This window comes from Misgurnus anguillicaudatus, chromosome 24 (genome assembly GCF_027580225.2).
Source record: "Misgurnus anguillicaudatus chromosome 24, ASM2758022v2, whole genome shotgun sequence".
NCBI lineage: Eukaryota > Metazoa > Chordata > Actinopteri > Cypriniformes > Cobitidae > Misgurnus > Misgurnus anguillicaudatus.
The window spans coordinates 42,089,946-42,117,201 of record NC_073360.2 but is presented as its reverse complement, the minus strand read 5'-3'; the positions used below and the strand labels follow the sequence as shown (position 1 = coordinate 42,117,201).

The following is a 27,256-nucleotide window of genomic DNA, read 5'->3' as shown; positions in this document are numbered from 1 at the left end:
TCGTTTTGTCAAAAGTTTCTTTAAAGTCAATAAGGAATCAAACATTTTAGATGTATCTGGTTAAACTTAAATCTGATATTTTCTATTGGTCTATTTCTTTAGTATCTGATCAGACACAATGTTTCAGAAGCTGATTTGTGAGGGTCTGTGTGCGTGTGAGATAATTCACAGCAGGGGCGGATTGTAAACTAGTTAGAGACTTTTAAAACCGTGATGGTAAAATGCAATACGGTCCACTCTGAAGAAAAGTAAAGTTTTATTTTAGATTTAGGGAATTCTTGAACCAAGTCTCTGATTAAAACTTTTGAGTGTAACATCACAAATATTTAATATATTCCGTATACGTGTATAGTTTAACCATTCCCTTATGCCATAACCTTAGGCGCCGTCAATACTTCTTTCTTTAGACTAAAGGAAATTTATTTTAACCTAAATAAAAGTTTATTCGTATCACGAAGTCCGTGAGTCTTTTCTAAAGGTCGATCACCGGCGGTGACAGAGAACGCGTCGGATGTACGTTCATATATTTCGTTAAGAAACTTTTAAACGATTAAAGACATATTCATAGCATCTTCAGGGTTTGTTTTTATTATTGGCTTCTTAAAACCATGTGTGAATATGTCTATATTATAACGAATCTTATATTGTCTGCTCTGACAAAAATAAAGTATTATTTTAGACTTTAAGTGAAGTGGCAGTGCGTATTTTATAGCCTACTGTTTAACGTTGGTTTTGTCAAAAGTTTCTTTAAAGTCACGCAAAAATAAAATATTTTACATGTATCTGGTTAAACTTAAATCTGCTATTATCTATTTAACTATTTTTCTGATCAGTCAGCTTACAGAAGCTGCTCTTATGATCGTGTGTGTGTGTGTGTGTGTGTGTGTGTGTGTGTGTGTGTGTGTGTGTGTGTGTGTGTGTGTGTGTGTGTGAGAGCAAGGCAATTCACAGCAGGAGAGGGTTGTAAACTAGTGAGTTAGACACTTTTAAAACATGTTGGTAAAATGTAATATAAACCGCTCTGACAAAAACTAAAGGTTTATTATAGATTTAGCAATTTCTTAAACAAAGTCTCTGATTAAAACATATGCGCGCACCGACAGTGACGGAGAACTTACACTGATGCGCTCTTATATCTGCCGTTAACAACCTTTTAAACGTTTTAAGACATTTAAGTCCCTCTTATGGTTTGAATTCATTAATGTCACCTAACATCCAAGTGTGTACATGTCTATTTACGATAAATGTAACACGGTACGCATTGTCAAAATAAAAGGTTTCTTGAACATGGTATTCCAGTGCGTGTTTTTTGTCTTGCGAGTGCTCGTCATATTTATTGATGTGAAAAAAGTTTGATGTCTAAGGCGTTCAGTTTCTGGACGGTTGGTTTTTACCAGCGGTCTCTCATTCTCACCACCCGTTATCACCCACCCAGTAGCCCCCAATGTGTCTGAACAGCGGTGGTGTTCAGCGGCCCGTATTGTTCCTAAAACTCCGTGTTGGTAAAATAAGTGTAATACAGCCCATTGACAAAAAGTAAAAGGTTTATTTTAGATTTAAGGTGGTCCACCAGCGCCTTTATGGCAAGCACTTCAGGTTCTAAAAGTTTGTAACACCAAGAATTTGTTTAATGAAATATACAGTACATGTATAAGCAATGCACCCGAGTCCATAATCTCCGAACGGGTCGCCAATACTATTTTCTTTAGACTAAAGGGTATTTATTTTAACCTAAATAAAAGTTTATTTGCATCACGAACGGCGTGAAACTGTTCATGCACCGCAATCTATTGTTCACGCGCATTAAAGGTCGATCACCGGTGATGACCAGAGAACGAACCGGGTGTGTGTTCATATAAACTTAATAAATGTAATTCTGTCCGCTCTGGCAAAATAAAAGTTTATTTTAGATTTAGCCATTTCTTTAACCAAGTCTCTGATTAAAACAAGTTACTTTTGCTTGGGGCAATAGGCACATGCACACACATATCTGTGGTATTAAAAATAAGGTTTTTAAAGTTTAAGAAATTTAAACATTTGAAAAAAATCAAACATTTTAGAGGTGTCTGAGTAAACTTATATCTAATGTCATATGAGCCGTACCGTGTCGCGTTCGTGTCTGTGTGCGTGTCCGTGTCAGTTTATGTATGTGTGTGTTATGCGATCGTAGAGTAGGGCGGGGGATGTGAGAGACTGTGAGGGTGTGTGTGTGTGTGTGTGTGTGTGTGTGTGTGTGTGTGTGTGTGTGGTTATCACGTGGTGGGGGTCCCAAATGATCAATGGCAGGATTTTTATGTGACGGACAGGCCCCTAGGTCAGCCTGTGGGGTTAGATACAACTTAGGTTAACATCTATCAACGCATAATAAGCAAACATGAAATTATATTATACCTATGCATTGTTACTCATGTACACACTTGCATATTTTTCTTAAACAAACTTTTGCTTTTCAAACTTAGTCAGTCTTCAGACTTTTGTCTCTTCACACATTTGTTCAAAGTTTTTCTTCGCTAGTGTCAACCCGTGTCTGAGATTTTGTAAACTCATGTACATACATGTGTATTTTTCTTAAACTTTTGCTTTTCAAACTTAGACAGTCTTCATACTTTTGTCTCTTCATACATTTGTTCAAAGTTTTTCTTCGCTAGTGTCAAATCCTGTTTGAGATTTTTTTTTTGTAAACTCATGCATACGCTTGTGTATTTTTCTTAAACTTTTGCTTTGCAAACTTAGACACTCTTCAGACTTTTGCATACATATGTTCAAAGTTTTTTTCTTCGCTAGTGTCGACCCGTGTCTGGGATTTTTTTGTGGACTCATGTGCACACTTGTGTATTTTTCTTGGACTATTGCTTTTCGAGCTTGGTCGGTCTTCGGACTTTTGTCACTTCATGCATTTGTTCGAGGTTTTTCTTCGCTGGTGTCGGGTCCTGTTTGAGATTTTTTTTTTTGTAAACTCATGTACATACGTGTGTATTTTTCTTAAACTTTTGCTTTTCAAACTTAGTCAGTCTTCAGACTTTTGTCACTTCATACATTTGTTCAAAGTTTTTTCTTTGCTAGTGTCAAATCCTGTTTGAGATTTTTTTTGTAAACTCATGTACATACGTGTGTATTTTTCTTAAACTTTTGCTTTTCAAACTTAGACAGTCTTCAGACTTTTGTCTCTTCACACATCTGTTCAAAGTTTTTTTCTTCGCTAGGGCCAAATCCTGTTTGAGATTTTTTTTTTTTGTAAACTCATGTACATACGTGTGTATTTTTCTTAAACTTTTGCTTTTCAAACTTAGTCAGTCTTCAGACTTATGCATACATTTGTTCAAAGTTTTTTCTTTGCTAGTGTCAAATCCTGTTTGAGATTTTTTTTTTTGTAAACTCATGTACATACGTGTGTATTTTTCTTAAACTTTTGCTTTTCAAACTTAGACAGTCTTCAGACTTTTGTCTCTTCACACATCTGTTCAAAGTTTTTTTCTTCGCTAGGGCCAAATCCTGTTTGAGATTTTTTTTTTTTTTGTAAACTCATGTACACACTTGTGTATTTTTCTTAAACTTTTGCTTTTCAAACTTAGTCAGTCTTCAGACTTATGCATACATTTGTTCAAAGTTTTTTCTTTGCTAGGGCCAAATCCTGTTTGAGATTTTTTTTTGTAAACTCATGTACATACGTGTGTATTTTTCTTAAACTATTGCTTTGCAAACTTAGTCAGTCTTCATACTTTTGTCTCTTCACACATCTGTTCAAAGTTTTTTTCTTCACTAGGGCCAAATCCTGTTTGAGATTTTTTGTAAACTCATGTACATACGTGTGTATTTTTCTTAAACTTTTGCTTTTCAAACTTAGTCAGTCTTCAGACTTTTGCATACATTTGTTCAAAGTTTTTCTTCGCTAGTGTCAACCCGTGTCTTAGATTTTGTAAACTCATCGGATGTACACACTTGCGTATTTTTCTTAAACTTTTGCTTTTCAAACTTAGTCAGTCTTCATACTTTTGCACACATTTGTTCAAAGTTTTTCTTCGCTAGTGTCAAATCCTGTTTGAGATTTTTTGTAAACTCGTGTACACACTTGTGTATTTTTCTTAAACTTTTGCTTTTCAAACTTAGTCAGTCTTCATACTTTTGCATACATTTGTTCAAAGTTTTTCTTCGCTACGGCCAAATCCTGTTTGAGATTTTTTTGTAAACTCATGTACACACTTGCGTATTTTTCTTAAACAAACTTTTGCTTTTCAAACTTAGTCAGTCTTCATCAGACTTTTGTCTCTTCATACATTTGTTCAAAGTTTTCTTTGCTAGTGTCAAAATGTGTTTGAGATTTTTTTTTTGTAAACTCATCAGATGCACATACTTGTGTATTTTTCTTAAACTTATGCTTTTCAAACTTGGGCAGTCTTCAGACTTGTTCTTAGTTCTATCTGCTCAGACAATATTTTGCATTCATCAATCGTCTTGTTTTCTTTGTAAGCGACATCATATATCTGTGGTTGTTTTTGTGAGTGCAGATTGTGTCATTTCTGTGGTTTGTGCAGCATTTTGGCAAACTCTTTAAATTAGTGCTAGATGATTAAAACAACAACGCAAAGTATGTTTTAGATTTACTTACTAAATCTTTCACGACGAAACAGCGATGATAGCATTATGTCTGAATCTGTAAACTTGTAAAACCACCAATAGCTCGATGTACATAACGAAGACTGCAAAATAATAAAGAGTGATTAAATTAAGATGCAAACATCTACAAATTGGCAATGTTTGAAATAGTTTGGACATGTAGCCTTAAAAATGGTACCAATAGATTAAAAACATTGCCAATTTGCAGATGTTTGCATCTTAATTTAATCACTCTTTATTATTTTGCAGTCTTCGTTATGTACATCGAGCTATTGGTGGTTTTACAAGTTTACAGATTCAGACATAATGCTATCATCGCTGTTTCGTCGTGAAAGATTTAGTAAGTAAATCTAAAACATACTTTGCTTAGAACTGGCTTAAACAGACGATCTGACGGATTTTAGAAGATTAAATACAACCCGAAACTAAAAAACAGACCAGGCTTTTATTTGAGACAGGCGTTTATTTACCCAAACTTGTCGTCACACCAGGCGTCTAAAAGAGACAGGCGTCTATTTGGGACTCTGCTATTATTTGAAGATGTACGGTACTAATGTGCCATTTATATAATCACAATAGCATAGCACAAATGCATATCAAGTAACCATTTTATAAACGCAGTGGGCCCCACAGAGCAGTGGGGTTGCGGTGCATTTTATAACAGCTAAGGGGGTTTTAGGCACTCCGCTTCACGTCGTGCCTGACAACGCCCCTTCGCTGATATAAAATGCACTGGTAACCCCACTGCTTCTTGGGGCTTATTGCTTTATTTTAGGGTGAACTATCCCTTTAAAAAAGACTTAATCTCATTCTAGAAGTGTCACCATATAATGCAAAAAGGATTGTGAAAGTCTCTGAAAATAAAACAAATAAAAAAATTGCTCCATTTGACAACTCCTACAAAATAGTGGAATACTCACAAAATAATCATGCATTACATTATATGTTTTATCATTGATCACTAGTTATGTTGTCTCTATTTTAATAAAGTATTAACAAAATTATTAAAACAAAATAGCTGGATATGTTTACAGATGTTGGTTTATTTGATGTGCAATGACCCAGCTGTAATAACAGGACTGATAACTGTCTTCTGTCTATATGTGTGAATCTAAAAAAGATACAGAATCTCAATTCTTCATCCTTCTTTGTGTAAATAAGAGTGAAAAGACAATTTAATTGTTTCATGTTTCTTTCAGATGTGAAAAGTGATTCATGTTTGGATATAGAAATAACATCCTCAACATCAAAAGAGCGACTGACAGCACAAACTCTTTCCTGCATCACCTGTGGAAAGACATTCAGCTCACAGAGACATTTAGAGAGACATGAGAGAAAACACACAGAACAGAAACTCTTCACCAGATCTGAGATCAGCTTTACTACCTTACAAGAGAAGAAACTTCATTCAGAAGACCACAGAGACAAGAAGAAGAAGAAGAAGAAGAAGAAGAAGCAGTTTCACTGTGAGCAGTGTGGGAGGATTTGTGTCTCTTCCTCTAAACTAAATGATCACATGAGGACACACAGTGGTGAAAAGCCTTTCAACTGCACTGAATGTGGAAAATACTTCAGAACCAAACACAATCTTAAAGTTCATCAGAGACTTCATACAGGTGAAAAACCTTACGAGTGTCCTCACTGTGAGAAGAGATTTAGGCGTAAACGTGGTCTGAAGAGACATGTGCTTTTACACACCAATGTGAGACCGTATCAGTGCAGTGAATGTGGAAAAACCTTTAGGGATTCACGTTCTTTAAAAAAACACCAGAATTTTCATATTGAAGAGAAACTCCATCAGTGTTCACACTGTGATGCATGTTACGGTCATAAATATCAGCTGATAGTCCATGAGAGAGTTCACACTGGAGAGAAACCTTATCACAGTAGTGTATGTGGGAAGAGTTTTTGTCATCAAACTACATTACTATGTCACAAGAGACTTCATACAGGTGAAAAACCTTTTAAATGCTCTCAGAGTGACATGACATTTGCTTATTCAGGTCACTTCAAAGTCCATCAGAGAGTTCACACTGGAGAGAAACCTTACGTCTGCTCTCACTGTGGAAAGAGCTTCTCTCGTTCATCTCAATTCATAGTTCATCAGAGAGTTCATACTGGAGAGAAACCTCATCACTGTAGTGTCTGTCGGAAGAGTTTTAGTCAAGGGTCTTCATTACTAAAGCACCAGAGAATTCATACAGGTGAAAAACCTTTCAAATGCTCTCAGTGTGACATGACGTTTGCTCAGTCAAATTCCTTAAAATCCCATGAGAGAATTCATACTGGAGAGAAACCTCATCACTGTAGTTTCTGTGGTAAGAGTTTTAGTCAAGGGTCTTCATTACTTAAGCACAAGAGAATTCATACAGGTGAAAAACCTTACAAATGCTCTCAGTGTGACAAGACGTTTTCTTGTACAAGTAACTTAAAATACCATCAGAGAGTTCATACTGGAGAGAAACCTTATCACTGTAGTGTCTGTGGGAAGAGTTTTAGTCAAGGGTCTTCATTACTAGTGCACCAGAGAATTCATACAGGTGAAAAACCTTTCAAATGCTCTCAGTGTGACAAGACGTTTGCTCAGTCAAGTCACTTACAAGCCCACCAGAGAGTTCATACTGGAGAGAAACCTTATCACTGTAATGTCTGTGGGAAGAATTTTGGTGTAAATGGTACTTTACTAAAGCACCAGAGAATTCATACAGGTGAAAAACCTTTCAAATGCTCTCAGTGTGACAAGACGTTTGCTCAGTCAGGTTACTTACAAGCCCATCAGAGGGTTCATACTGGAGAGAAACGTTAAAGCTGAAGGTATACTAGGGAGGTCTGCATGACGTCATTTTTGTCATCAGAAGAAAATGACCGTATGCGTACAATACACATTCAACAGCGCATGTGTGAGAAAATATTGAGACAGAACACCCCACTACAAACAATTACACAAAGGCAATAGACAGCATTAGCGGATTAGCTTTACCTTAGTGCTAGCTTGCGGTGTCTCGAGCAAACATGTTGTCATCTTTGCTCTGCTATAAGTTCCAAAACTCCCTTTAGCGATGAAAAACATCTACAGGTTGAGAATCAAGAACACAATAACAGTTTTTTTTCAGACTTGCAAGTTGTGGCGGCACATTCGCAACGCGCACGTATGCTTAAATGCAACTTATGAGGCTTAGCGGAGCTCGTTAACTGACACCACAGGTGTTTGTACAGAAACTGTCATGTGAGACAGATGTAGTGTTAAACGCGATGTGCAAACATCTATTTTGGTGATCAATTTGAGTTTTGTGGCAGACTGAGAAATAAATTAATGTATGGGAATGTACAACAATGCTCTCACTTGTATGATGTCACGGCAGTAGGCAGCGCAAATATAACAACACGCCTATAATCCCTCCCATCTGAAATAATACTAACTCGATGGAACAGCTAACCAAGCCAAAGTTAAGTGAGCTGACCCGACCTGACTCACAAATCAGCGCGACTCTGATGGCCTGGTAGAGTAATAATTTGAATGAGAAATCATTTGTATTGTGTTCATGCCGAACACAAGGGGGTGTGCCGCGGGGGGTGTGCTTTGAAAGCTGTCCGCGAGCGGGACACGGAAGAATAAAGTATACCCGGCCCTTAAGGCTGATCTCACTGTGGAATAAGCTTCTCTAATTCATTTCAATTTAGAGATCATCAGAGAGTTCACACTGGAGGGAAACCATAACACAGTAGTGTCCGTTGGAAGAGTTAATTTAACAGTCAAACTTCTCCATTTTAGAGTGTGACAGCAGCAGCCCCAAATCAGCCCCACCCTCGGTTCATCACCTCTATTTCCTTTGGGGTCTGCCCACTTTTCTTTGCCATTTTCAAATATTGCCAGTGGGTGGAGTTAGGCTCTGACCTGGGGGCGGTTGCACCATCCGAACGTTAAAAAGTTTGATGTAACTGTGCATTCAGACCGCTGCCGACGAGAGCGTCAAAGTGGCCGGAAGTCATTCATTTTCAATGAGAACCAGCGGTGAGCTCCGGTGAGCAGCGGCGTGGCGCGTCATGTACAGCGTGAGCGTCGAGGAGAGTTGAAATCAGCTCAACTTTATGGTAATGAGATATGACGCGGTTCGACGGCAACCAATCGGAAGGCGGAAACCTCCGCCTGAGAGGAGTTCAGAGAATTTATTCGAGCGTCAGAGCGTCCACTACACCTTTTCTTTAGCGTCGTTGGCAGGGCAGCCAGAGCTTTTATTGACACTCTAGCTAGCCGGTGGCAGTCTGAATGCACAGTGAAGGGCTCGTTATAGTTGTGCAAAGGTCCTACGCATTGGTTCCACGTCGGTTTTCAATTATACTTTTGCGTCGTCGTCCACGTCGATGTGCAATCACACGCGCAGACCGCTGGTAGGCAGTAACCACGCGTGTAACCACAGTAGCAGCGCGAACGTCAAAGAAGAAGAAACTTAGCAAGTTAAAAACGAAGAAGAAACAGCAAATTGTTGTGTATAATTTGAGAAGACCAGCAATGATGGAAGTAAATAAACAACGACTTTTGATGCAGCTTTTTTACCTGACGGGAGGTAAAAAAACTTGCGGTCCGCGTAGATCTGACGGGCTGTTAGAATTTTTGCGAGGTGCACACAAGGCTACGCAGAGCTACGCACAGGCTACGGATAGCCTACGCCAGCTGCGGCGTAGAACTTACGCACGACTATAAAGGGCTCTTTAAACGCCCTGTCCCAAATGGCACACTCCGGACTTGTGGTCCTCCTCAGAGTCCACACTTTGATGACATCACGTAGTCCAGACTTTAGGGACCCTTGATGCGAGTCCACGTGGGTGCACCGGAGTCGTATTTTGGGACAGACTCGAGCATCACACCGGAAATAGGTAGAGAAGTTGCCCGTCAGTGTGAATTCCTCCCTTCCGTCGTCTGATTGGTCTGATTGCCCTTTCGCAAGGACTTCTGGGTTGGCAAAGTGCGCGAAGCCTGCTGCAGTGCGGGCTTCGCTGAAGACTGCATCAAGGGGGCAAAGGAGGCGCTGATGAGTACACTTCAAAGCGTAAAAATGACAGATGGGACACCCTACGGACTCGTAGACTAAGCGAGAACGCGCAATTTAAGGCCACGAGACCGAAAGTCCACATGAAGTGCGCCATTTGGGACAGGGCCACCGTCGTGCGTAGGTCCTACGGCGTCGCTTTATACTTTTGCGTCATCCTCCGCGTCGAAGTGCAAACACATGCGCAAACCGCTGATGGGGAGTATCCACGCGTGTAACCACACTAGCAGCGCGACCATCAGAGAAGAAGAAACTTGGCAAGTTAACCCACGAACAAAGAAGAAACAGCAACTTCTTGTGTATAATTTGAGAAGAGCAGCAATGATGGAAGTAAATAAACAGCGACTTTTGTTGGAGTTTGAATTAAATCACTCCTCAACTTGGCTCATCTTTGTTTTCACCGTCGCAAACGGAAATACCTATGACGCAGTTTTTTTTACCTGACGGGAGGGGTTCTGGTGGACCAATCACAGCGTTTGCGGTCCGCGTAGAACTGACGCACTGTTAAAATTTTGCGAGGTGCACATCAGGCTACGCAGAGCTACGCACAGGCTACGGATAGCCTTTACGCACGACTATAAATCGGGCTTAACCTATGTCAGGCATTGAGAAAAATATTTATGCCTGTTGCACCATCTGAAACTACGACCAGACGTATGCGTTTAACAGTGATATTTAGACGCTGTTCGGGTTTACCATGGCAAAAATTTACACTTAGTGCCACCAGCTAATAGACGACATATGAGAGCTTTCCCCATGTTTACCAGTGCACTCCTCAAGATGCGTGCGTGTAGACTTATCAAACACATTATAACAGCTCTAGTTTCAAACTTTTAAAAAATTTAATCAAAGCTTTTAATAAGTTCTCTACAGTGTCTTTGTAAGTATTTATGTATTTTATTATATAATTTATTGGCGGTCTCTCTACCATGCATGAAAGCACATTGTATGTGCATTAGACGCGCCAATGTCTCGTCACATTTCATTATTTCTATTTTTGCCACAGAAACAAAGTCAATACTTTATATTTACGCCTACCCTTGACTAGACGTAAGTTAGAGTCTCAGACGTGCGCTACGACTAGTTGGTGCAACAGGTGTAAATTCTACGTCTAACATAAAGCGCATTTTATGTCCAGAGTAGTCTTGCGACCGGGTTTATGCCCAGCTGGTGCAACCGACCCCAGGGGTTTAGTAACCCTTTAATAGTAAAATAAGAAAAAATAATCAATTTATGAGCAATATCGCAGATAAATTCAACAGAACAAACATACAAATGAAATAAAAAAGTGCTGTTCAGGTTTTTCAGATTGATGTAAAAGTTCTGTATTTTGGAGGTAAAGTGCCAAGCTGTTAAAGAGTGTATGTGTCTGGGAGCAAACATACTGTTCATAACTATGCACAATAGTGTTTATTCATGTTGTTTTTCATATTTTATTTACACATTTATAATTTTTTTTATTGTTAACAAACTCTTTTGTTATGTGTCAAACTTGTTTATTTTATATATTGTGTGCTATGTGATTTCACAAATTGGTTTTACAGTTTTAATGTCATGGGATGATAATGTCATTAATTGTTCATTAACTTCGCTTGGTATAGAAACACACTGTGAAAGGAAGTGTTCAGATTATTCAGTAAATTCTTTGTTCATTTTTACAATGATTATGTCTCCTGACTTCTGCTATGGGCCTATTCTCTGGGCTGATATTAAAGTTTACATAATTATTCAGTATTTTGTCATTCTTTTTATTCTTTCTAGGAAAGTTAAAGGACCTGTTATTGCATAGAGATCATCTTGACCAGATGCACAGTGTGATGTGTTAGCACAATAGAAATGAACTGCAAGAGCTTGTAGAGAGAAGTAAAGACTGCTGGGAGGAACACCACTATATTTTGAGGATATTTTGCATATTTGAAAAGCATGTCACACTTTCATTGCACAGACACCATATATTGTATAACAGGTTTCTTTTTACTTTATTATTAGTATTTTAATGACAATCACAGTTGAATGTAATGTTGTTATAAAAAAGGAAGAATGTCATAGGTATCTTTACAGCTGAAATAAAGGCTTTAAACTTCAACTGCACTTTTAATTTGCATATTCAAGAGAGAATCATTTAAAATATTTTTTAGTTCCTTTAAAATATTGGTTTATTTTACGGGAGAAAAGGAAACCGCTGCTGAAAAAAACAGCATACCAGCAAGACCAGCATATGTTGTGTTTTGGTGCTGGTTTGCTAGTGAACACCAGCTAAACCAGCATCAGCACCAGCTAAACCAGCACCAAACCAGCATAAGCACCAGCATCCCATTGCACGGTAGAATCCATAATCTTAAAACAGAACTTATATGATAAAAATAGAAAATAACAACCTACCAGGGATGATTTTGGAAGACCTGGGGTGTGAGGGACCGAGCAGTCAATAAAGATAGGGCAAGTCAAAAAAATAGTTTCCAAAGTATAGTTTTAATAAAGTTCAAAAATGAAGAAAAAATAAATAAACAAATTACATAAAGTAAGCAAATTAAATAACTAGGCCTATTAAAGAGGTCAACAGAACAAAACTAACACAACTAGACCATGTGCAAACAAACTGAACTGACCTCCCAATAGGGCACAATTTATACAAGTGGACTAGTCCATGTTTAACACAGAGGGGGGAACACAACACAAACTACAACACCACAATGGCCAGTTAAATTAGCAAAATTAATTATTAACAAAAGACTAAATAGATCATCTTTAATAAATCAAAAAGGTAACCAATCAATTAAAGAAATAAAAATAAGTTTAAATATGGCAAAATACACATTTTATATCTCCCCGCAAATCATCAGGAGTTGGTATTGGCAGGCGGAACTAAAGTGCGGTTGCGGCAGCCCGTCGGACCTTAATGCGAACGGACCTCACATCGGAGCATGAGAGAAACCTCCACCACTCCAGCCATCCACAACACGGTAACTTAAACTCAAAGAAAACTATGTTAACACAAATATATAGTACAGCAAACAGATTTGTGTGCACTCCAAATTGCTGCTGAAACTTATATTAAATAAACATAGTTAAACCTGGAGTCTGTTTTATTATAAACTGTCATGTGAATGAATGCGGGTGTGTGTGTGTGTGTGTATTACCAATGGCTAATGTGTGACCGCATCATGACGGGCCATCACATGGGGCCTCATTTATAAAAGTGAAACGTAGGAACTGTCCTACATTTCATCTAAAGCCCGGAATACACTGCACGATTTTTGTCCTCTTATCACACTGTGCGACATGGATCGTTTAAACTCTGGTACGACAGGCGTGTAGACTGTAGGATGATGACACGGAAGCTTCGGGGGCTGCGTCACACGTTAGCGCATTGTCACCAGCATGCGCTCGTGGTAAACAAATACCGGCGCGCAGGTCGTAGCAGCAAACCCACTGGCCCTCATTTATCATTCTTGCGTAGAAACGGGCGTATATGTTGGCGTAAGATTATGCTTACACTCCTCTCACCGCCTGATTTATGAAGCTGTGCGTACCTTTGATATTCAGGTGTAAGCAATATCTGCCCTTCATAAATGCCGCAGTTGAAAACGATCGTCATTAGAATAACACGCCCATATATATAAATTCAAGTCTCCACCTCCCCCACGCCCTCATTTTACGCCATTGACACACGGAAAATTTTATCTTTTCGGCAGAAAGTAAATGAGTCTAGTTTTAAGACAAATTAATTTACAATTTAAGTGAAATTGTCCTTAAAACAAGCAAAATTATCTGCCAATGGGGTGAGAAAAAAGTTGTGAAATAAGATTTCTTTATTCTTAAACACTTAAAGTAAAATTTTCTCAACCCATTGGTAGTCAAAATACCATAAAAGCGCATGATTTTATGTAAATTAGTATGAAAAAAGTCTCAGCTGTGTTGGGGGCCCTGTCAAGATTCTTTTCATGGGGCCCAAAATCCTTAGCAGCGCCCCTGCTGGGACCCATAGACTTTATTTTACACTTTAATTAAATTATTAAGCTCTCTCAGATATTCTACCTGTTTGACACCCACCTTGTACCGTTTCATGTGGTTGATGTCCTCTTCTGGAATATGTTGTTACCTTAAAAACTCCTAAAGAATCGCAGAGCTTAATGTGGTGTTTAATCACATGGAAGCTGGTTTTATCATTCTTTAGTAGTTATATATCTACAAACAGCGGACATCCATGATGCCATTGCCTAATGAACTGCCTCAGGTGTGCTGTGAAGAGCTGTGCTGTGGTTACTCGCAAGAACACACCATTTGCAAAAATACAGCAGGCTCTTTTTTGCGAGCGAATGCAATATCTTTGCAATTGTTGAAATATAATTTTAAGTCATTGTCTTTATCTTATTGTATATATACACTCACCGGCAACTTTATTAGGTACACCGACCTTACTAGTACCGGGTTGGACCCCCTTTGCCTTCACAGCTGCCTTAATCTTTCGTGGCACAGATTCAACAAGGTACTGGAAACATTCCTCAGAGATTTTGGTCCATATTGACATGATAATGTGGCAATGTGGAACACAAAAGGGAATTACAAATGAAACTAATTTCCGACTACGCCACCCGGACTATACCGGGAAATTCAATCAAGGCACAAAGGTTCGTTTGCCAAATATGGGACGAGGAGGACACAGACACAAAGTAGAAAATATAAATATTTATTTTGCACATTAAAAGGATCATTATCCCGGACACAAAGGGACAAACACAATAAATTATAAAGTGGGGGCTGCAGGCAGGGATCGTGTTTTCACCCCACACATTATACCAAAGCAAAGTCAGTGAAACACTGCAAAATATCAACCAGTTCTGTAATCGATCCCCAGCTTACGTTTCCCACTCAATACAAAACAAAAATACAAAATCAAGACACTCATTAACAATCGAATAATAAACATTAATAGCCAAAACAAATAAACAAAAACAGTCAAAGGGTTTAATAAAAACAAATAACCAAACAAACAAACAAAACGACAGCTGAAAGTAATTAGTTCATGTCAAGCCACGGGGCAATCAGAGGAAAAACTCATGTGCTTTCACAACCCTCATAAATGGCCCCATAGCCGGAACACCGGACGACGTAATTCGCCCATAGTCACACAGACATGAATATCCGAACTGGAGTGAATGAAACCCAGGCAAGGCAGCAGCGCGGTCATCTCTGACGATTTACATTCCGCCCCATTCAATTTGGTTGCGGACACCCTTAAGGTGTAATCTACATGTTACCTGCCAGGCACAGAACACTTCATTAAATAACTCAAACAAATAAATAAGTAGCCTACTGTTTAAACGACTACATACCAAGGAGAATTTGTCCAGGAAATTACAACCACCGCCACACACCGCGATGAGGAAGCCCACTTGACAACCATTATCCTGGCAGCAACAGATAACGTTCATTATTAAAAAACGTAGTAACCAGCGGATTTCATACGTCTAGCATACACCTACCGTTCATTCATAAAAACCCGCGTCGCCGGGAGGGCGGTACCACTGGGTGACGTCTCACATGCACGGACAATTCAGGACTCTTATACCCTCTGAAGTGTACTCTAATAGGTTGGCAGTTTTACCCTGCGTCAACCAATAGCAAGGATATACGTCATCCTGCTACAATAACATCACGCAGTTGCTACAGATTTGTTGGCTGCACATCCAGGGCACGAAGCTCCCGTTCCACCACATCCCACAGATGCTCCATTGGGTTGAGATCTGGTGACTGCGGAGGCCATTTGTGTACATTAAAATCATTGTCATGTTCAAGAAACCAGTCTGAGATGATTTGCGCTTTATGACATGGCACGTTATCCTGCTGGAAGTAGCCATCAGAGGATGGGTACACTGGGGTCATAAAGGGATCAACATGGTCAGAAACAATACATGATGCTCAATTGGTACCAATGGGCCCAAAGTGTGCCATGAAAATATCCCCCACACCATTACACCACCACCAGCCGCCTGAACTGTTGATACAAGGCAGGATGGATCCATGCTTTCATGTTGTTGACGCCAAATTCTGACTCTACCATCTGAATGTCTCAGCAGAAATCAAGACTCATCAGACCAGGCAACGTTTTTCCAATCTTCTATTGTCCAATTTTGGTGAGGCTGTGCAAATTGTAGTCACAGTTTCCTGTTCTTAGCTGTCAGGAGTTACCCAGTGTGGTCTTCTGCTGCTGTAGCCCATCCGCCTCAAGGTTCGACGTGTTGTGCATTCAGAGATGCTCTTCTGTATATCTCGGTTGTAACGAGTGGTTATTTGAGTTACTGTTGCCCTTCTATCAGCTCGAACCAGGCTGGCCATTCTTCTCTGACCTTTGGCATCTACAAGGCATTTGCACCCACAGAACTGACACTCACTGGATATTTTCTCTTTTTCTGACCATTCTTTGTAAACCCTTGAGATGGTTGTGTGTGAAAATTCCAGTAGATCAGCAGTTTCTGAAATACTCAGACCAGCCCGTCTGGCACCAACAACAATGTCACTTTCAAAGTCACTTAAATCACCTTTCTTCCCCATTCTGATGCTCGGTTTGAACTGCAGCAGATTGTCTTGACCATGTCTACATGCCTAAAGCATTGAGTTGCTGCCATGTGATTGGCTGATTAGAAATTTACATTACTGCACAGTTGGGCAGGTGTACCTAATAAAGTGGCCGTTGAGTGTATATTCATCATGTTTGAGAGCAAAACCAAGTAACACTGTCCTGATAATGTAAGTGGGTTCCTGCAAGTTCCTGTCTCATCTTTATATGAAAGAAATAAGCCAGGTAACTGTGACCCACCTTTTGTTTTATTGTTTGAGTTGATGGCCGTTTATGCTTGGGACAAGGGTCTGAGTCAAATGGGAATGGTAAGCCTAAGGTGTGAACTCATTACTATGATAATGAAATGGTCCGAGTAAGACAGTGGTTGAGATGGTAATATTGATGGGATTAAGGGTTGGTGAAATTGAAGGATTAGGAGTGGCAGGGCTACTTCCTTTTAATGTTTTGATGTTCAATGCTTTCAAAGTTGAGTGCTTTGTTTTCCATTTAGGGGGCTGCCTGACCCCTAAAATATGTATGAATGCAATGTAGGGCTGTAAGTCAGACTTGGTGACTGACTGCAGCGCCTGGACTCTATGATCTGATTTAAAGATCGCTTTCTGCAATAAAGACTACAGCTCGAGTTTTTCTAGAGAACACAAAGCTATTCAAATTAAATGTCCTCTCATCCCAAATATCGTCCACTACCATCTCCTCTAGGGGCTCCGTACTCCATGAATTTCTTTTTTTCAGATAAACACAAAAATATATATTTTGAGAATTGATTGTAAATACACAGCAGATAGTTACCATAGACTTCCATAGTAGCAAATAATATTTTGAAAGTATTGTGATAAATGATGGTAAGCACACAGTTGACGGTACCCATTAAATCCATCATATTTTTTATTCCTACCATGGAAATCTATGGTCACTATCTGCTGTGTGTTTACCATCATTTCTCAAAATATCTTCTTTTCTGTTAATCAGAGAAAAGAAATTCATACAGGTTTAGAACAACATGAGGATGAGTAAATGATGACTGAATTTTCATTTTAAAGTGAACTATCCCTTTAATGGGCAGGGCTGGATTGGTAATCGGGCATACCAATCATTTTCTTGGTGGGCCGACATGCATTTAAACCAAAGTAACATAAACACCTGGTTGTATTTTGGCCATGACGTTCATTAAACATCTTATTCCAAGGTGGTTAGTTCAACGCCTGAACAAAACGTCACACAAATGTTTTGGTCTGGTTTTGTTTTGTTGTGAACAGACGTGATTTCCGTTTTTTACTATCTATAGACCCCTTCACAGTTCACATCACAGGCGGTTCCCACTGCGCATGTCGGGGTCAGAAAAGTCATTACAGCAGATTGAGTTGCGTATTATTCGATATCGTCAAAAATGCCTACTTGCGTCATGGGCTTTGAAAATCGCACCAGGTCTGCCGTTAAGTTTTTCGGGATTCCTGCAGAATCTCAAAAACAAAAAATACAACATCTGTGGCTGCAAGCAATTAAACATGCAGACTGGGACAATGCAAATATCAAAGAGGCTTGTGTTTGTAGTGCTCACTTCATTTCAAGTAAGTCCTCATTTTTCAGCCCTGTTAGATTAAACTAGAAAGCCTAAATGGTATGAACAGTTTGACCCTGTGCTGTGTGCGCACCCGATAGTCATTCAATGTTTACAAACCTTGAAGGGGTCTATAGAAAACATGCCAATTATGTATTTTACAATGTTTTTAAATGTCCTTTTTTGGTTTTTATTTAAGATGTGTTTTTTAAAAGGTTTTAAAATATTGTACTGCAACATTACCTTATTACAATGAAAATACAACATTGTGAAAACTAAAGTTGTAAAAACCTTTTTGTTTATTTTTACAATTGACTTTAAAAGTTTGATGTTTTGTCTTTATTCTTCAGCAAGTATTTTCCCGCCCCTTCTTTTAATTTAGTCATTATACAAAAGTTTGTGATGATTTGTTTGGCTAAATCTTTTGTAAAGCAGTGAGCGTCTTCCCTCTCCAGTACAGCAGGAGGCGCTGCAGCTCTTTAGTCCGCAGATAAACTCACTAAAGAAAGAAAGAAAGAGCGCGCGTGTGATGTGTTTGTGTATCCTCAGTGTTTTTCTCTCTTGCGTGTTTCATTAAGTTTAAACAGAGTCTTGCCTCTGTGTATTCAAGTGTTGAGACGTTGATAAAGAGATGTGCTGTAAATGAGTAGGAACTGATCTGTCCGTGCTGGATATATTGATGATTTCATCACAGAAATCTATCAGCTGAAGAAAGAGGTGGCGTTACTGGAGACAAAGCTGAGGTCAAGAGGAGATTTAGCAATTAATCGAGAGGTTTGTACAGCTTAAACATCATTTACCTGAATCAGACAACATCAAATAATTTCTAATCTTACTGTCTGTGTGTGTTGTGTTGTCAGGATGTGGATTGTTGTGAATCTTCAGTGTATGTGACTGATGATGGGAGTCTGGATTCAGTGTGGATGAGCAGAGATCAGAGCCGCACACCACAGACACTGCTGGACTCTAAACTCTCTGAAGAGAAATCCAGGCACACACAGGACTCCGATCTCAGTCTGACTTTACTCTGTGGAGGTTTGATCCTCCTGTAATCTCTGTTTACTGTCACACACTGTAGTGTCCTGAGTGTCTGTGGGCTTTGACTCAGTATAACAGAGTCTCTGGATTCTGTCTGTAACGCTGGAGAACAGCAGCAGATCCTGCAGACCAAACTGAAGATGTGTTCAGTTAAACTCATCAACTGCACGAACCTCATGATGAAGATTAAAACTGAACCCACAGAAATCAAAACTGAACCCACAGAAATCAAAACTGAACCCACAGAAATCAAAACTGACCCCACAAAAGAGGAAGATTGCACTGATGAAGATGATGATTTTATTCCATCAGATGTCTCCTTATAATTATTGTCGTGTTTTTACACTTTTAAACACATTTTTAGATATTTTTGATGAAAATATTTATATATTTAAATATATATTTTTAATGCAAATTTCAAGAAACGAACGAACATGTGAAATAAGAATAAAGAAAACCCAGCTAACATTTTTTGGTTCCCAAAACGTTTTCCTAACGTTAGTTAGTTTGGCTTGTTTCCGTTGTGTTGTCTTTAATTTCATTGTGTTGTCGTTTATTTCGTTGTGTTGTGGCTTTATTTCGTTGTATTTTGAGCTTACGTTCACCGACCGGCCACCGTAGATCACTACTGCTGCTATCAAACAAATATTGAAGGAAATTGAAAACATCAATAAATCCATTGTATTCTTTATTAGTGCGCAAGTCGTGTGCGCTCCACTGCTGCCGCACGCGCTTCTCTACTCCTCTCCTCCAGCATGCGCTTGCAAACTTTAATTTTACCCCAGAAACAAACATTACTTTACCGATTTCTTTTCTCTTTTTCGTCATTTAGTAACTTAAATATTACCAAACAAATATATATTTTAGTGCTTTTTGATCGATTTTAACATCTATATGAAGAGAATATAATATTAAAAAGGCTTTTGATTGATTTAAAAACGGAGATAGCTAATGTTAGGCGGCTACTGCTGTTGTAAGATTCGTTAAAGTGAATGAAATGTTTTATTTGTCTCTTTTTACCTCCGAGACTACATTAGCAAATTATATTATCTCTTTCTTCATTTAGTAACGTTAACTTAAATATGTGTGAACAAAAGATCTGTTGTATAGGACTTGATGTTGATATCCCTTAATGCATACTTGAGGCACCAATGAGACTCTTTGGAATGGTCAGTTGAGTGATGGTGCCCTCTGCCACACCTCTCCTCAGTCCTTCCTTCTCCTGAGGTTGCTCCTTTCTCATAACTCAGTGCATAAACCCTTGACATGACCTAACCTCAATCTCTAATGCCACAATCTCACCACAACCTGACCATACATGCCAAACCGTTTGACTAAGGCCAGAAGCACTACTGTCGTCGTTAATACAGGTTCAGTGGCAAACTATTTACCGCATTTGCCCAACAACACCGGTCTATTGTTCTTGATGTTGATATCCCTTAATACTTACTTGAGAACGTTAAGGCAATGTTAGCAGATCGATTGTGGAATGTTTTTTTAACGTTCCACAAGGTTACGGGAACGTTACCTAAACCAAGAGGGAACATTCTATTGACATCAAGAACTTTCCTGGGGAACCAGCAGGGAACGTTAGGTTATCTGTTCTGGAAACATTCTGGGAACTAAGTGCTAACGGTCCCAGATCATTCTGGGAACCAAAAATTGTTAGCTCGGAGGTTTCTGTCTGTCCCATTGACTCTAGTTAGTTTCACAATAGAGGTGGGCGATATATTGTTTATTTCGTTTAAAGTTTTTCTTAAACGTTTGTGGCGTCCGTAAGTGACGAGCTTCGTGATAGCATTATTCGACAATTGCGTTGTATAATGATGAGTCCAAAAGATGGAATACATTTTCCCAAGAGATCCACCGGAATAGTCTCCGAACATGAACAGGGCTTCTTTTAACTTTTAGAAGAAAAAATTTTTTTTAGTACAAACTAAAACATTTTTATTAATACGGGGAACTGCCCATAATGCCTCTGCCCCTGACGTTTTACGTCATTACAGAGTGCGTGCGTATGTTATTCAGTCATTTGTTATCTAGCTTTGAGCGCAACAACACAAAAGCGAGACGTGGGTCAACTTCTTTAGCCTGGAGATGGTTTGGTTTTGACAAAAAAGACGAGCAGCAAACGTCGCCCATCTATAGAATTTGTCGCAAGCAGATCGCCGTAAAGCAGAGCACCACAAGCAAGCTCTTCCATCATAAGTTTACACACATTTCTTTGAAGGATTGCAAAAATATCGGCTGAATGTCATCAGGGATAAAAATACAGAGATAGTCATTTTCGCCAATATCTCCCACCCCTATTTCACAATTCTTTTCCCCAAACAAGAATCAGGGTTCCCACGGGTCCTTGAAATCCTTGAAAGTTTGTGAATCTGGGGGCGAAAATTCAAGGCCCTGGGAAGTTTTTGAAAATATACATGCATAGATACAGGTCATTGAAAGTGCTTGAATCTACTTTATGCAATAAAAATCGGGAAAAAAATCGATATTATCCCTTGTGTAGTGTAGGATAATATCTAGGGCTGTGGTGGTGAAGGAATTTCCCTTGCGGTGATTTTGCGTGGCTCACCAGCTCGGTATGCGGTTTAACTGCCTTCATTTACTAAAATAAAATTATTTTTTAAATCCAGAACAATGAGGTCAACTAATGTAGAAGAAGGGTAGGCAACATCTATTTCCCCTTATAAAAAAAGATTAACACAAGCTAGGGATGCATATCAATTAATCGCGATTAATCTATAGCAGAATAAAAATTTTTGTTTACATCATATATGTGTGTGTACTGTGTATAATAACTTTGTATAGTTAAATGCACACACATGCATGTATATATTTAAGCAATGTTTACATGTGTATATACATTTGTATATTTGTGTATAATTTATATTATATATAAAAATAAATACTTAATATATAAATATATTTTTTTTCTTAAAATTATACATGCATGTGTGCATATTTATATTTACATAATTATTATACACAGTTCACACACATATATGATGTAAACAAAAACTTTTATTCTGCTATAGATTAATCGCGATTAATTGATATGCATCCCTAACACAAGCTATACTACAGCTAAATATATTTTTGAGAAAACAAAAATAAATTCAAGAACATCATTTAGGCTTGTTAAGCGCAAATTAACAGAGCATCGGTCAATACAGAACACAGCAGTGTCTTAAAGAAATTAAAATTAGCCAGTATTTGTGCACCTGTAAATGTACAAAACGAATGCAATACAAAAGGCAATGCATAATAATTTATGGCATTTTTAATAATAAGTAGATAAATTACCGTGTATATAAAAAGTATGAAAACGAATGCATAATTATTTTGGCTAAATTAAGCTGGAGAGGTCATTTTTAGTCACACAGATTTGTCATCAATTCAGAACAAGCTTAAATGCTGTCTATAATAACTTACATTATATGTGTCTTCCTTTGTCGAAAATATGTAGAAATATATGAGAGTAAAAAAGTAAAAAGCGGAAACGCTTAGCTCACGCCGCACGCGGAGCGAAGGAAACGCCGTTAATAAAGCAGACTCTCTGTGTATATATGTTTAAAATGTTTCATGCAGATACTGTTGATGAAAAACTTGCTTATCTAAAAGTCTAGGTGAAAGTCAAGTGTGCAGTCAATTCACAAAAGCAACCGTGCAAATTTGGAATGTTGGTGGCCCTAGCGGGTTTGAGATAGAGACCCCAAATTTGGGCTGCCATAGACCGCAATAGAGGAAGAAGAAGAAACTGAATAATAATAAGAAAACTAACGGATACAATAGGGGTCTTCGCCCATTCTGGGCGTGACCCCTAAAAATATTGCTCCATTTGACAGCTCCTACAAAATAGTGGATTACTCACAAATAATCATGCATTACATTGTTTTCTCATTGATCACTAGTTATGTTGCCTCTATTTTAATAAAATATGAACAAAAATAATAAAACAAAATAGCTGGATATGTTTACAAATGTTGGTTTATTTGATGTGCAATGACCCAGCTGTAATAATAACAGGACTGACTGACACCTGTCTTCTGTCTATATGTGTGAATCTAGAAAAAGATACAGAATCTCAATTCTTCATCCTTCTTTGTGTAAATAAGAATGAAAAGACAACTTAATTGTTTCATGTTTCTTTCAGATGTGAAAAGTGATTCATGTTTGGATATAGAAATAACGTCCTTAACATCAAAAGAGCGACTGACAGCACAAACTCTTTCCTGCATCACCTGTGGAAAGACATTCAGCTCACAGAGACTTTTAGAGAGACATGAGAGAAAACACACAGAACAGAAACTCTTCACCAGATCTGAGATCAGCTTTACTACCTTACAAGAGAAGAAACTTCATTCAGAAGACCACAGAGAGAAGAAGAAGAAGAAGAAGAAGTTTCACTGTGAGCAGTGTGGGAAGAGTTTTGTCTCTTCCTCTGATCTAAATGATCACATGAGAACACACAGCGGTGAAAAGCCTTTCAACTGCACTGAATGTGGAAATTACTTCAAAACCAAAGACAATCTTAAAGTTCATCAAAGAGTTCACACAGGAGAAAAACCTTACGAGTGTCCTCGTTGTGAGAAGAGATTTAGCTGTAAATATAATCTGAAGAGACATGTGCTTTCACACACCAATGAGAGACCGTATCAGTGCAGTGAATGTGACAAAACCTTTAAGGATTCACGTTCATTAAAAAAACACCTGAATACTCACTTAAAAGAGAAACCCCATCAGTGTTCACACTGTGATAAACGTTTCTGTCATAAATATCAGCTGATAGTCCATCAGAGAATTCACACTGGAGAGAAACCTTACGTCTGTTCTCACTGTGGAAAGAGCTTCACTAGTTCATCAAAATTCACAGTTCATCAGAGAGTTCATACTGGAGAGAAACCTCATAACTGTAGTGTCTGTGGGAAGAGTTTTAGTCATGGTTCTTCATTACTTAAGCACAAGAGAATTCATACAGGTGAAAAACCTTTCAAATGCTCTCAGTGTGACAAGACGTTTGCTTGTTCAGGTCACTTCAAAGTCCATCAGAGAGTTCACACTGGAGAGAAACCTTACGTCTGTGCTAACTGTGGAAAGAGCTTCTCTGATTCATCTCAATTAAGAGTTCATCAAAGAGTTCATACTGGAGAGAAACCTCATCACTGTAGTCTTTGTGGGAAGAGTTTTAGTCAAAAAGCTACATTACTAAGTCACAAGAGACTTCATACAGGTGAAAAACCTTTCAAATGCTCTCAGTGTGACATGACGTTCGCTCAGTCAGGTTCCTTAAAATATCATGAGAGAGTTCATACTGGAGAGAAACCTCATCACTGTAGTGTCTGTGGGAAGAGTTTTAGTCAAGGGTCTACATTACTAAAGCACAAGATAATTCATACAGGTGAAAAACCTTTCAAATGCTCTCAGTGTGACATGACGTTTACTCAGTCAGGTTCCTTAAAATCCCATCAGAGACTTCATACTGGAGAGAAACCTCATCACTGTAATGTCTGTGGGAAGAGTTTTAGTCGAAAAAATACATTACTAAATCACAAGAGAATTCATACAAGTGAAAAACCTTTCAAATGCTCTGTGTGACATAACTTTTGCTTATTCAGGTCACTTACAAGCCCATCAGAGAGTTCATACTGGTGAGAAACCTTAAAGCGGAAGGTGTAGTAGGGACATCTACATGACGTCATTTTCGCAACAGCGCATGCGTGAGAAAATATTGAGACAGGACACCCCACTACAAACAATTACACAAAGTTAATAGAAAGCATTTGCACGCACACTATTGCTTTTTCATCTTTTATTTTCACATTTCAAAAACAGAAAGCTGTGGAGGATTTTCGTCACCCTAATGTTTGATTCCTGGAACACAATACCAGTGTTTTCCAGACTTGCAGTTTGTGGCGGCACATTTGCGACGTGCATGTATGCTTAAATGCAACTTATGAGGCTGGTATGATGTCACAGCAGTAGGCAGCGCAAATATAACGACACGCCTTTAATCCCTCCCCCTCTGAAGTGATACTAACTCGATGGAATAGTAACCAAGCCAAAGTGAAGTGAGCTGACCTGACCTGACTCGCAAATCAGCGCCCTCGGTTCGTCCCCTTTATCTCATTTGGGGTCTGCCCACTTTTCTTGCATTTTTCAAATATTGCCAGTGGGTGGAGTCAGGCTCTGACCTGGGGCCGGTTGCACCAGCCAGATGTTAAAAAGTTGGGTGTAAGTCCTACTTCGGGCATTGTGAAAAATATTTATGCCTGTTGCACCATCTGAAACTACGACCAGACGCATATACGCTCAGCGTAAATGATGTGTGCCACCGCTTATGCGTTTAACTGCAGTGATATTTAGATGCCAGGGCTCCAGACTAACTTTTTCACTAGGAGCACAGTGGCCCCCAACTGAAAATTTTAGGGGCGCAACCAGAAAATGTAGTTGCACACACCGTTAATCAACATGCTAACTAAATATTCACATTTCTACTAATTTCCACTGTATTACTAATATATACTTTAATGATAGATGCAGAAAGTACAATGTGCTGTTTCAAATTCAGTGTAACATCACAAAAAAGGTCAAATTTACTGGTCGCACATGTGCGACTGGATGTAAAATTCAGTGGCACACACTCAAGTTTTGGTGGCAAAATGCCACCATTTGGTGGCAGTCTGGAGCCCTGGATGCTGTTTGCGTTTACTATGGCAAAAATTTACACTTAGAGCCGCCAGCTAATAGACGACATATGAGAGCTTTCCCCATGTTTACCAGTGCACTCTACATCAAGATGTGTGCGTGTAGACTCATCAAACACATTATAACAGCTCGAATTTCAAACTTTTCATAAATGTAATCAAAGCTTTTATTAAGTTTTCTACAGTGTCTTTGTAAGGAATTTGCTGGTGCAGCCAGGTTTCCGTTATTATCATAACACAACAGTCCCGAACAAGGCGATTTGTTGCCAGCTGTAACTCCAACTCATCCATTTTATGAGTTATTGATCATGCATTTGTGAGAAAGATACTGGGAAGCGGTGGTAAAAAAAAGCATTCAATTCAATTTGACGCGCCAATGTCTCGTCACATTTCATTATTTCTATTTTTGCCATAGAAACAAAGTCAATACTTTATATTTACGCCTACCCTTGACTAGATGTAAGTTAGAGTCTCAGACGTGCGCTACGGCTAGATGGTGCAACAGGTGTAAATTCTACGTCTAACATAAAGCGCATTTTATGTCCAGAGTAGTCTTACGACTGGGTTTACGCCCAGCTGGTGCAACCGGCCCCAGGGGTTTAGTAACCCTTTAATAGTAAAATAAGAACAAATACTCAAATGATGAGCAATATCGCAGATAAATACAACAGAACAAACACACAAATGAAATTAAACTGTGCTGCTCATGTTTTCAGATTGATCTAACAGTTCTGTATTTTGGAGGTAAGGTGCCAAGCTGGTAAAGGGTGTATGTGTCTGGGAGCAAACATACTGTTCAGAACTATCTAAGATGGTGTTAATTCATGTTGTTTTTCATATTTTATTTACACATTTATAATTTTTTTATTGTTTATAAACTCTTTTGTTATGTGTCAAATTTTGTTAAATGCTGTTTTACAGCTGCTATATAAATAAAGTGACCTTGTTTATTTTATATATTGTGATGTGATTTTACAAATTGGTTTCACAGTTTTAATGTCATGGGATGATAATGTCATTAATTGTTCATTAACTTTGGTCGGTATAGAAACACACTGTGAAAGGAAGTGTTCAGATTATTCAGTAAATTCTTTGTTCATTTTTACAATGATTACATCTCCTGCTATAGGCCTATTCTCTGGGCTGATATTAAAGTTTACATAATTATTCAGTATTTTGTCAGTCTTTTTATTCTTTCTAGGAATGTTAAAGGACCTGTTATTACATAGAGATCATCTTGACCAGATGCACAGTGTGATATGGTAGCACAATAGAAATTAACAGCAAGAGCTTGTAGAGATGAGTAAAGACTGCTGAAAGGAACACCACTATATTTTGAGGATATTTTGCATATTTGACAAGCATGTCACACTTTCATTGCACAGACACCATATATTGTATAACAGGTTTCTTTTTACTTTATTACTAGTATTTTAATGAGTTTAATGTAATGTTGTAATAAAAAAGGAAGAATGTCATTGTAGGTATCTTTACAGCTGAAATAAAGGCTTTAAACTTCAACTGCACTTTTAATTTGCATATTCAAGAAAGAATAATTAAAAATATTTTTAGTTCCTTTAAAAAATTGGTTTATTTTACGGGAGAAAAGGAAACCCCTGCTGACAAAACCAGCATACCAGCAAGACCAGCATATGTTGTGTTATGGTGCTGGTTTGCTAGTGAACACCAGCTAAACCAGCACCAA

General features: G+C 38.5%; 2 protein-coding genes and 1 pseudogene across 8 annotated transcripts in view; all 3 read left to right on the top strand.

Moving 5' to 3' along the window:
* Window positions 1-10,260, top strand: part of LOC129438708 (uncharacterized) — a 197,076-nt gene extending 186,816 nt beyond the window's left edge. For all 5 annotated transcript variants that reach the window (XM_073862499.1, XM_073862502.1, XM_073862503.1 and 2 more), the window contains one exon: window positions 5,814-10,260. In XM_073862499.1, coding sequence (XP_073718600.1) covers window positions 5,814-7,420 — 1,607 coding nt within the window. In that variant the 3' untranslated portion in view covers window positions 7,421-10,260. The remainder of the gene's footprint in view (window positions 1-5,813) is intronic.
* LOC129437097 (uncharacterized) overlaps window positions 1-27,256 on the top strand; it is a 524,696-nt gene that overhangs the window by 33,789 nt on the left and 463,651 nt on the right. The gene's annotated exons all lie outside the window — the stretch shown is intronic.
* LOC129437064 (uncharacterized) lies at window positions 21,894-25,422 on the top strand (annotated as a pseudogene).